General features: G+C 41.1%; 2 protein-coding genes across 2 annotated transcripts in view; one reads left to right on the top strand and one right to left on the bottom strand.

The window, feature by feature from the left end:
- Positions 1–2,186, top strand: part of LOC144082508 (PH and SEC7 domain-containing protein 2-like) — a 28,084-nt gene extending 25,898 nt beyond the window's left edge. The window contains exon 15 of the mRNA XM_077609729.1: positions 181–2,186. Coding sequence (XP_077465855.1) covers positions 181–405 — 225 coding nt within the window. The 3' untranslated portion in view covers positions 406–2,186. The remainder of the gene's footprint in view (positions 1–180) is intronic.
- A 2,646-nt stretch (positions 2,187–4,832) lies between these two features.
- Positions 4,833–9,605, bottom strand: LOC144082851 (transcriptional activator protein Pur-alpha-like). The gene has a single exon (XM_077610302.1). The coding sequence runs from the start codon at positions 9,510–9,512 to the stop codon at positions 8,664–8,666; it is 849 nt and encodes a 282-aa protein (XP_077466428.1). The 5' UTR covers positions 9,513–9,605; the 3' UTR covers positions 4,833–8,663.
- Between the last annotated feature and the right edge of the window lie 428 nt (positions 9,606–10,033).

Here is a 10,033-nt window from a genome sequence, read left to right on the forward strand (position 1 = left end):
TAGACATGACTTTGGTCTGATCACAAATCACTGAAGAGGTGATTCTTCAGGCGGGAAAAATGCAAAAGCCAAATTGTGACCATGTACAGTGTGCATCAATGCAGTAATAACAGTTTAATTTTCGGTCATACTGCTTATTTGCCCATTTATCTTTTTTTTCCAATTCATTCTCCTGAACAGAAAACTCGGTATGAGACATACATCAGCCTTCTCGGGGCCAAAATCCGCACTGAGACAGACGATCTGGAGAAGATCGAGGCCAGCATTTTGGGCGGCCTGATGACGGAGGGTGTCCACGCTGGCCACCTACGCAAGACAAAGTCCTCACCGTCCATCAGCCAGGCCCACAGTGGCTTGAACGGGAGGGGCGGCGATTGCACTGCTGTGGAACAGACGACGAGCTGAGGAGAGAAAGGGAGCGCAGAGACCACTGCCCTAAAAACGACCTCCCTCCAAGCCAAAACCAGCGTCACGTAACGTGTTATATTAGGTTCCCTCTTTGTCGTTCCACCGAAATGAAAATACCAATATCGACCCCGGTGATAAAACCCTCTCGAGCAATAGAAGACCCTGCCCCGCCCGCCTCAACCTCATTGCTGTTGCACATTGAAAATGATCGGAACTGTGATCACTATTTATGACATCATCGGTATTTTTTATTTGTAAAGCAAGCTTCGATGCAGTCATTAGTTCAAATAAGCGTTTACGTTTGAGCAAAGAGAACAATGCCATAGTCTCTGCAGGCAGCGGCTGAAGTAGAGGAAATGGTACTACTGTAGCATTTTGCCCTTTGCATTTCACACTCCCCCCGTTTGGACCTACTTTTTGGCTGGGGTGCGATTTGCAAAGGTGACGCCACGAATCTGTTACAGAAACTCCCTGAAACTCAGAAGGATCCGCCCATGCCGAGCATATTTATTTATTTATTTATTTCTTAATATGATGATAATAATAATAATTAAAAAAAAAAAACGATCGTGAACTCACTCTGTTTACCATCATTTCCTTGCACACGTGTAGAGAGGGCCGTCCTCGTGGAACTGTTAGCCGGAGAAGCTCGGAGTTGAGTGCCTTACTCGCGGCACCTTGACTAGCTAGTGAGCAAACGGTCAACAGGAAGAACTTGAATCAAATCAAAAAGAACTTGAATCCGAGCCAGATCTGGCTCGAGCTCTAGATTTCGCTGTTATCCCTGAATAGTGACACGTGTTTAGATATTCTTTGTTTCTAGCGTCTTATAGTGGGAATCAGCATGTGACTGAATTAAAGCACTGTGCCGTGTTGTTATGACCACCAACCTACTTTTCTTAAAAGACTGCACTGACAGTAGTTGGTGGGAAGCGTTTAAAGATGGATGTATGAACGTGGAAATATCAGTGGAAGCAATTCTCAATACAGTTAGGTCTAGTACTATTTAGACTAAGTCGCAGTCTTCAGATGATTGTGATTGAAGTCTAGAAACTTAGCTTTAGTTTAAAGGTTTTCACAAAAAAAACGTCAATTGGCATTCAGTAGTAATGGCAATTTTTATTTCTAATGTCAATTTTATTGGCTTAAAACTATTTTGGTGTGAAGATGCTAAGGTAGGGGTCTCAAACTCATTTTTTTCCTGGGGCAGGTGGAATAGAGTCTGGGCTCGTCCTGACCACTTCCATATTGTATTTTAAAGTATTAAATACAAGGAATTATTGGAATATTTTGAGCCTTGTACCTTTCTTACTGCTTTCTTCATAGCATGCTAAGAGGAATGACTAAAATATATTTTCCCCTTGGTTTTAACCAAGTGACATTGGCTAATAAAATTTGGCAACTTATTGACAAACCTTGCTGAAAACTGTCATGATCTTGAGTTATGGTAGCTTGTCCTGCGCTGTAAGTTATTAAAACACACTTATTAAAAATCATGGTCAGGGGGAAGCAGAATACTGTCCAGGCCACAAGTTTGAGATCCCTTTTTTAATGCGTTTTCTCCTGGGATAATTTAACAATATAACTACAATTACTGTGTCATTCTTGGGTGTGAAAATCGGATTCACCGTGAGAAAGCCCATCTAATCTATAATTAGCCTTTTATATTCAGTAAAGATTTGAGTGAATATTTTTGTGATGATTATTTCTCCACTGTATCATTGTGAATGTTTTTTTTTCCACTTTCCCCCCTCTTAAATTAAAGCTGGAATTTTACACTTCAGTCAGATAATATCAGATGAATGAAATCACCAATTCTCACTGTCATTGTTCAAATACTTAAAATGTTCATGAAGAAATTTATCTTACAGGGTCATGAAGTATTTCGTTGACGTTTTTGAATCCCAAAATGGCTTTCTCGTCTCAGAAAAACTTCAGTACAAATACAACTCAATTTCTTATGACATGCAGCGTTTGAGCAAACATACAAATCTTTCAGTCCTGTGTTCTTCATCGTGTTGTCCTCTTTGGCCTTTTTTGGACCAGCGTAGCAGCCATTTGGTACACAAACATCAAATACGAGTGTCTTAAGAGGGGCTGGAAAACAAGTTCAGCAGGGGAATATCCATCAAAACATCCTCCGCGTTGGTCACTTTATTATGAAACAATTGTTTTCCAAGAAGCGGATGGTTAGGTTTTCTCAGTAAGACCTAGAAGACAAAGCAGTCATCTAGAGCTAATTTAACAAAATATCACATTAAGGCTCCTCTTGGATAACGCAAGAACATTGGCGTGTGGAGCCAGTGGCGATGGTACCGATGTTTGTGAGCACCTTGTTGATCTCACTCAAATGCACAGACACACGTTCTAAGTAATTTGTTTATGACACAACTGTAGATTTTAGAACCCCTCACGCAGCCTCTGTGAGGCACTTGTTGACTTTTTACCTGAGCGTGCCATAGAATGACGAGCTGTCATGTCTTCGCTTTGGGGTTCAGTTCTTCTGTTTCTTAATGGACAGGTTTAGAAATCATTTGGGGGCTACACTGGAAATTTGGGCTGAATAATGTTAACAGTAGAGAGCTTTGTAACATCAGGATGACATACCTGTCAACCTCTGCCGATAACTGCCCTTATAAATGATTATGATTCCCCTTACAAACCCCCCAAAAACCTTACAAACACCGTACGACTCGTACGGTGTTTGTAAGTTTTTTGGGGGGTTTGTAAGGGGAATCATAATCATTTATAAGGGCAGTTATCGGCAGAGGTTGACAGGTATGGGATGAATATCATGCTTTTTTTTAAAAATACAGAGGCCCTTTTAGTCATTTAGACTATTGTACTAACAGTTGGTCCTCATGTCCTAGGGTAGGCCTGTGCTGTATAATAGGACTGTGACAAAAAATATTTGTTGATTGTCATGTTAAGTAAAAAAAAAGACAACTTTGGCACTTTGATGTCAGCATAGACCTGTCATTTTACTTTGTTTGTATATATCTGAAATGTTTTTTTTTTTTTAAATTTCTTCCACCCAGATATTCCTACAGCGTAAGAAACATATTTACTGAATATTTAGTATGTGCTTCATAAAGTAAGCTTTTATAGAGAAGATTGGAGTTGTGATTTATTAATATCGGCACCAAAATGATGTGCAGCAGCTTGGGTGCCACTGACGTCAATTATGTACTGTACATATTTCTTTGTACTCTATATTAAAGGCATTTTAGAAGAAGACAATTATTTTCGGTGTCATAATTGAATTGTAGATAACGATCTACGAACAATAATTATTTTTTCCTTACCTGTGTCAGTTGGTTGCTGCCCCCCAAAATCTACTAGCTTGAAACGTGCAAACCGGCAATCTTGGTACACACGTTTCTTAGTTTTCTTGCAATTTACTTCCTAAAAAATGTCATTCCAATTAAATAAATCTTTCATCTATGCATTTATCTCGGTCATTGTTTAGGATAGTATTTAAATGTCCAGAAGACAAGCCCTTAAAGGCTCTGACTTCACGCCAACTCAACCTTTTTTTATTGATGAGGGTTGTTAAATTTACATCCTCATCGCCACGTAAATGTTTATTTTCACATTAAACCATCGGTGTGGCGCTAAGAATCTTCCCATTAAATATTTTAAACCAAATGTGTTTCCATTCAAACATACTCAGTTACTGTAGCTTTGCTATTTCCAATAACTCAAAAGCAATCAATTTAAATTCATCGTAAAACCTGATGATTTACTTCATCTGAAATGTCTCAAGAAAAGTGATTGTACGGATTCAAGTTTAATACGTTAAGCATCAGTATAATTTTTTTTGGATAACAATTAGCCGATATTTGTTGTTGATGTTACACAAGGGAAATGTATTTTTAAATTAAATAATCCTTACTTCATGAATTAAAAGAAGCAATATGTTTGAATTTTATTCTACGCAACCCCAAGTAGTGCAATAACCACACTACTTAAAAGCCTCCATCCAAAAATTGTAGTAATCCAACTGAGTTAATTGTTTTTGAGTGAAGATAACATTTATGATTGAGTAACTATAATTTAAGATACTTTCTTAATTTTCATTACGATGATCTTCATTTCACAGTGTTGCTTTTATTATACGGAAATATGATCATTGTCATCTAAAACTTTCAAAAACAGCAAAGTGGCTGTGAAATTTGGTTCACAAATTGTTAATTAGTTAACTAATTTCCAGCCACAACATAGTAATAAATAATACATTTTATTATTTATCCATTAAGGTAGGAGAGTTAAGTGAATCCAATTATATATATATATATATATATATATATATATATATATATATATATATATATATATATATATATATATATATATATATATATATATGCAACTATTGCCATCCGTAAATGTAGTGTTGATACAATACTGCAGTGACAGTAACACATGGAATGAGATTTTATTGCATGATTAATCATTTTTCAGACAACAAGACTCCCCCAAACATTAAAAATAAACAGCACTGTACAAAACAGCACACCTTTTCTTTTCTTTTGTTTTCCTTTTTGTTTTTAGCCATCAACATAAATTTAATAAGGTGGTAAACAGAGTGTAAGGACACGAGTCGCGATGATGCTGAGATGTACAGGATGAGCTTGATGTCAAAGTATAAGCACCATCGTCATGTAGTCAGGAAAGGCCATATTTTGACAGGAAATACTCGAGAAAGGGCAAGGAGAGCTTTAACATACAAGAAGGTTGTTATCACAGTTTTCAGACATTTTTACCAACTTAAAAAAAGAACAATATTGGTGTATAGCACTACTTTATCATGCAATTTACTTCAGTAAACTTTCTGACACAGACAAAATATACTTCAATAAGTAGAACTCAATACATCTCTGTCCAGCAATAACCACAAAGCCTGTAATTCATATCCTTTGAATTAGATCCCTATAAAAAATAATATGCAGATTTGTATTTCTCATAGTATATCTAAAGTGCAAGTAGGTATCTGTTTTTATTCAATGCTTTCTGTAAGTATAAATATACAAAGCAAAAGAAAAACGCAATGTTTTTCCTGTTTATAATGTAATATTTTTTTGAAAGGAGGCGCACCATATAAACAAACCATATATATATATTTTTTCTAAGTACGTATTTATGTATGTGTATATATATACATATATACACACACATATATATACATATACACACATACACAGCACAGATAAAATCTTTTCGTAAGGTACAACATATCTCTTATGGGATGGTAAAGGGCTTCTGTCCTAATAGTGACATGGGATATGTCCATTGTGCATTGACACCATCTTTTCCCACCCCTGCCCTGTAAAATCTGGGATCCACTTCCCTTCCGAACATCTATACACAATATTAGCCTATACAGTCTGCCAATCATGGAGCTGACACTTGATCAGAGTGCAAACAGAAGAGCTGAATGAGCTACTTAGTGGGTGGTTTGTGTGGAGTTGTGACACCAAAGACTGTTGCTATTGGTTGTGTGGTTAATGTTAATCAGAAACTCTGTATGGTCATTGAGGGACAGCCAAATCTGAATCATAGCGCCAAGTATAACTTCAGTTTGTTGTCCATTTTGGTATAACATCTGTTTCCTTAGTTTCTGTACGATGCGTTACTATGTGGTCAATGTAAAAAAAAGACTTTTTTAAGCAATAACGTCCGGCTTTAAAGCATGTTCAATTAAATTCCTTTTTAAACACTGCTGTTTTCAAGTGGTGTATACATTATATTTGCAAACCCTGTTGTTAACAAACAATAATAATGGGGCACTCAAGAATAATATAGTGCATGTAAGAAAAAAAACTATTTTTTTTCTCTTACAGAGGACTCAACACACGACTGGGTAATTGCGATCTATGTGGAAGTTATTCATTGACAAAACACGTTTATGAGCACACTTGGATTCTCCTCATATTTAGCCATGCAAACATTTCCAAAAATAGTTGGATTCCCACCTTTGGAGCTTGACTTTCTAACGCCTTGGATGCTAGTTTAGCCAAAATTGGTTCATCAAAAACCTGGGCAAATGGGACCACTAAACTCTTAATCAAAGGTTACCTGTAAAAGGTAATCATTAGAATCCATCACGTTAGGTTGGTGGTGTTGGGTCCGCACCGTCACTTTCACTCAACCTTGAGCCTTTTCCAAAATATTAGAAAACCTATGTAGATGACTTTTTTTGTGAAATCATCAAATGTGCACGTCCCATGATTAGTGCCAGGTGAGAAAAAAGGTCTGCGCTCAGTCCCCAAGCACACTTTTGGATTCAAATGAGAGGAGGCCTTGTTGAAAATACTGCAGAGCCCTCCCAATCGCTCCAAAAGCAACATGAGGCCTCAGCAGGGGGGAGGCTATGTGCGTGCTTGTGTGTAAGACCCCAAAGCAAGTATAGACGTTGTAAGTGCGTGGAGCAGAATAAAAGATGGTAGAGTTGTTCATGGTGGGCTAGCAAACCCCGCACACACCGATCCGAGTTTTACAGAACTTTTAGCTGAGAAAAAAAAACATCACGTTGTGTAAGTACTTTGCCATGCTTTCAAATATTCATATACCGAGTTATTGTTTTCATCTTGTGATAGTCCATACAAGTGACACTTACGCCATGATCGGCATGCATGTAATATTGCACACTAATAAGAAATGTCCCTCTTTTGTAAGTAGCTCCGCCCCAGTCTAGGAGGGGGAAACCTGACACGATTTTGGGCATGACAAAGCGATGGGAACTAAACGGAAAAAGAACAGAGCAACAAAGACATAGATATATACTATAGATATATATATACACGTATATTATATGTAAAATGAGAAAAGGAGCAATGTCGGGGCTATAGCACCATAATAACATTTATACTGCCTCAGCCCTGCACTGATAAAAGGGCACAAGGACGCCTTGCCTGGTCCTTTAACAGCTTCTGTCTTTGCTCCACGCTGACAAACCGTCTGGTGGAGCCTCTGCGGATTTCTTTTGTTTCTGTCGCCGCTTTACTTTTTACACCAGCTGTGCGCAGAGCCACCGACGACATTTTAGGAACATCTAGGCCACCTCGGAGCGTTCCGAGGGGTGAGAGAACACGCTGCCTTTGGGCAAGCATCACGCTCGCTACCTCGCAAGGCTCTCAACGTTACCGCCCTTGCAACAGTATGGAGGCCATTCCACCTAAGTAACAGCACAGTTAAATTAAAGTGGACAAAGGTCACGGACCATTCCCGTGAGGACACGTAAATGGGCGGAGTGTATAAGGCACGGGTTCTAATGACGTCAGAGAGGATGCCCACACTGCGCAGGCGTGTCTTTCCCCCCTTAATTATAAGCTTTGCACATCCCCAAAATGGACCCTCTCCCCTGTGGGAGGATAAAAGAAACAGAAAAAAAATTCTCCCACAAAAACGTGGGTATCGTAAGGATTTTGTTTTCTTTTTTACAGCTGATTCACAAAATCATAATTTGTACATCTAAGTTAGCACTTCCCCCCCACTGAAGTCTTTAAGGACATGGTGCAGGAGGATCGGACCCTAAGATAGCACGGAGATAGACTTAGTATCTCATTTGTAAGTGCATGGAGTTTTTAGTTTCTCAGCATAATAGTAATGCTTTAATTAGACTGTGCATTTTTGGGTCAAATTTAAATAACTAACTAATTTACCAACCCTCTTTTCAGAACACAAGAATGCAGACGGGCTTTTGCCATTCTGCAGGTCAGTCACCTGTAGAGAGTTTCCATATTTAGTCTGCGTACCTTTATATTAAACTATAAAACATTGGGATATATTGTCAATAAATGTTCTGTTTGTGCTGATATTTCAACGCATTCGATGAGAAGGCTGTTTTTCTTATACATAATAGAGCTCTGTTGTCATTTCTGGTGAAATCTTTAGTAGAGTTTTGATTTCTTTTTCTTTTTTTTAAATAGCTTTTGAGGTGTGCAAAATTTTTAGACAGATATAAACACTGTTCATCGTCACTGAACTCAAGTAAGAAACAGTTGAAATGTTACAGTCCTTAATAGCAGCGCTTACTGTGACGTGGTGATCAAGTGGGTGACATCCAGTCAAATGAGAGAGAAGACAGCCAAGTTGCTGCCTTTTCTGTGGTGCTTATGTGCGTGTGTGGAGGGGACGGTGGGGTCGGGGGTGATTCCCTTGGAGATCTTCTTCTCTCTTGACAGTCGCTCGACACCGTGAAGTCCCATCTCCTCGATGAGTTCTCAGTTCGGTTTGGCGTCTGAGCCCGTCAGTCAGTCGTCGTCGCCGTCGTCGTCGGCGCCGTGGGGGCCCTCGGGTAGTAGTTCCGAGACCCGTTTCTCTCGAATCCTCTCCTGGATCTTCCTCATGTCGTCGGCGTATTTACAGAAGGTGTTGCCGAATTTTGCCCACACTTTGCACGGAATGGTGATGGAGTTCCGGTAGGTGGGCTTGACCTCACTGACCCGCATGAAGACGCCGTACTTGTTGGAGCCCACGTCGAAGAAGAAACGCTTGTTGTCCACCGTGAGCGAGGTGCCTTCCGGGAGCTCGGCCGGCTCCTCGTCCACGCCGTAGTCGTCGATGAGTTTGGCCAAAGCATCACGGAACTCGATGAGACCCTGCGCCGGCAGCGCGATGGTCTGGCCTTGCGAGCTCCCCAGCCCGGGCCCCCGATTAACGGTCTGCCGGATCCTCAGGAACCGCCCCCTCTGGTTCTCCTTCAGATCCATGTAATATTTCCGATTCTCCCGCACCAAGAACTCGCTCTTGAGCGCCCGCCGCGGCTCATCCTGCACCAAGTCGGGGTTGCTCGGGCCCAGCTGGGCGTAATGTTCGATAAAGTCGCCGAGATAATCGCGGAACTCCACGGCCACGGACATGGAGAGCGTCAGGCGGCTCTTGTTTCCCCCCGCGCCGACCTCGGCTATCTTTAGGAAGCGTCCTTTAACATTCTGCTTGACATCAAGGTAGAATCGCTTGTTCTGGATGTCGACCCGCTTGGAGGCGAGCTCCTCGGTGTCGTGCTGCAGCCGGGACATGGCTCCCATCGCACCCGGCGGCAGCGAGCCAGGGCCTGCAGTAGGCCCTCCGTGGTCACTGCCGCTGTCTCGGTCCGCCATGATGCTGCCTTCCCTGCTTTACCTTCCTTCCACCGTGTATCCCTCTGCTTGCTTGCTGCAACCTCGACTGCCTGTCAAAACGGCTCCGCTGCTATCGCGAGAAGTGCGCGAGGAAGAGAGGAGGGAGGGTGAAACTGGAGGGGGGAGGTGGGAGGGAGGGAGCGGGAGGGAGGAAAAAAAGGCAAAAGTGTCCATGGTTACTGTAGTTCAATGCGTCTAAGCGACGTTCAAGACACTCACGGCGATTTTGCAACATTGTTGCTCATCACAATACAACTAGAAACGCAGGGCTGCAAATCAAACGCTCCTTTCTAAAGAAAAATCATTCTATATTTATTGAATTAAAAAAAATGCAGTCCCTCGCTAATTTGGATAGACAGATGGCCGGCAAATTGCCCAGGTTGAAGGGCGTCAAGGGGTGAGGCTTTCAGGACCGCGGACAGCGAACGTGGCAAACGACGTGCGCGCGTGGTGACGAGCGTGAGTGCGTTGGGGGTGTCAAGGAAAGATTTCTGAATGAA

This window comes from Stigmatopora argus, chromosome 9 (assembly GCF_051989625.1).
Source record: "Stigmatopora argus isolate UIUO_Sarg chromosome 9, RoL_Sarg_1.0, whole genome shotgun sequence".
Classification (NCBI taxonomy): Eukaryota; Metazoa; Chordata; class Actinopteri; order Syngnathiformes; family Syngnathidae; genus Stigmatopora; species Stigmatopora argus.

Coding starts and splice junctions, on each gene's coding strand:
- LOC144082851 (XM_077610302.1), bottom strand. CDS start 9,512: ATGGCGGACCGAGACAGCGGCAGTGACCACGGAGGGCCTACTGCAGGC.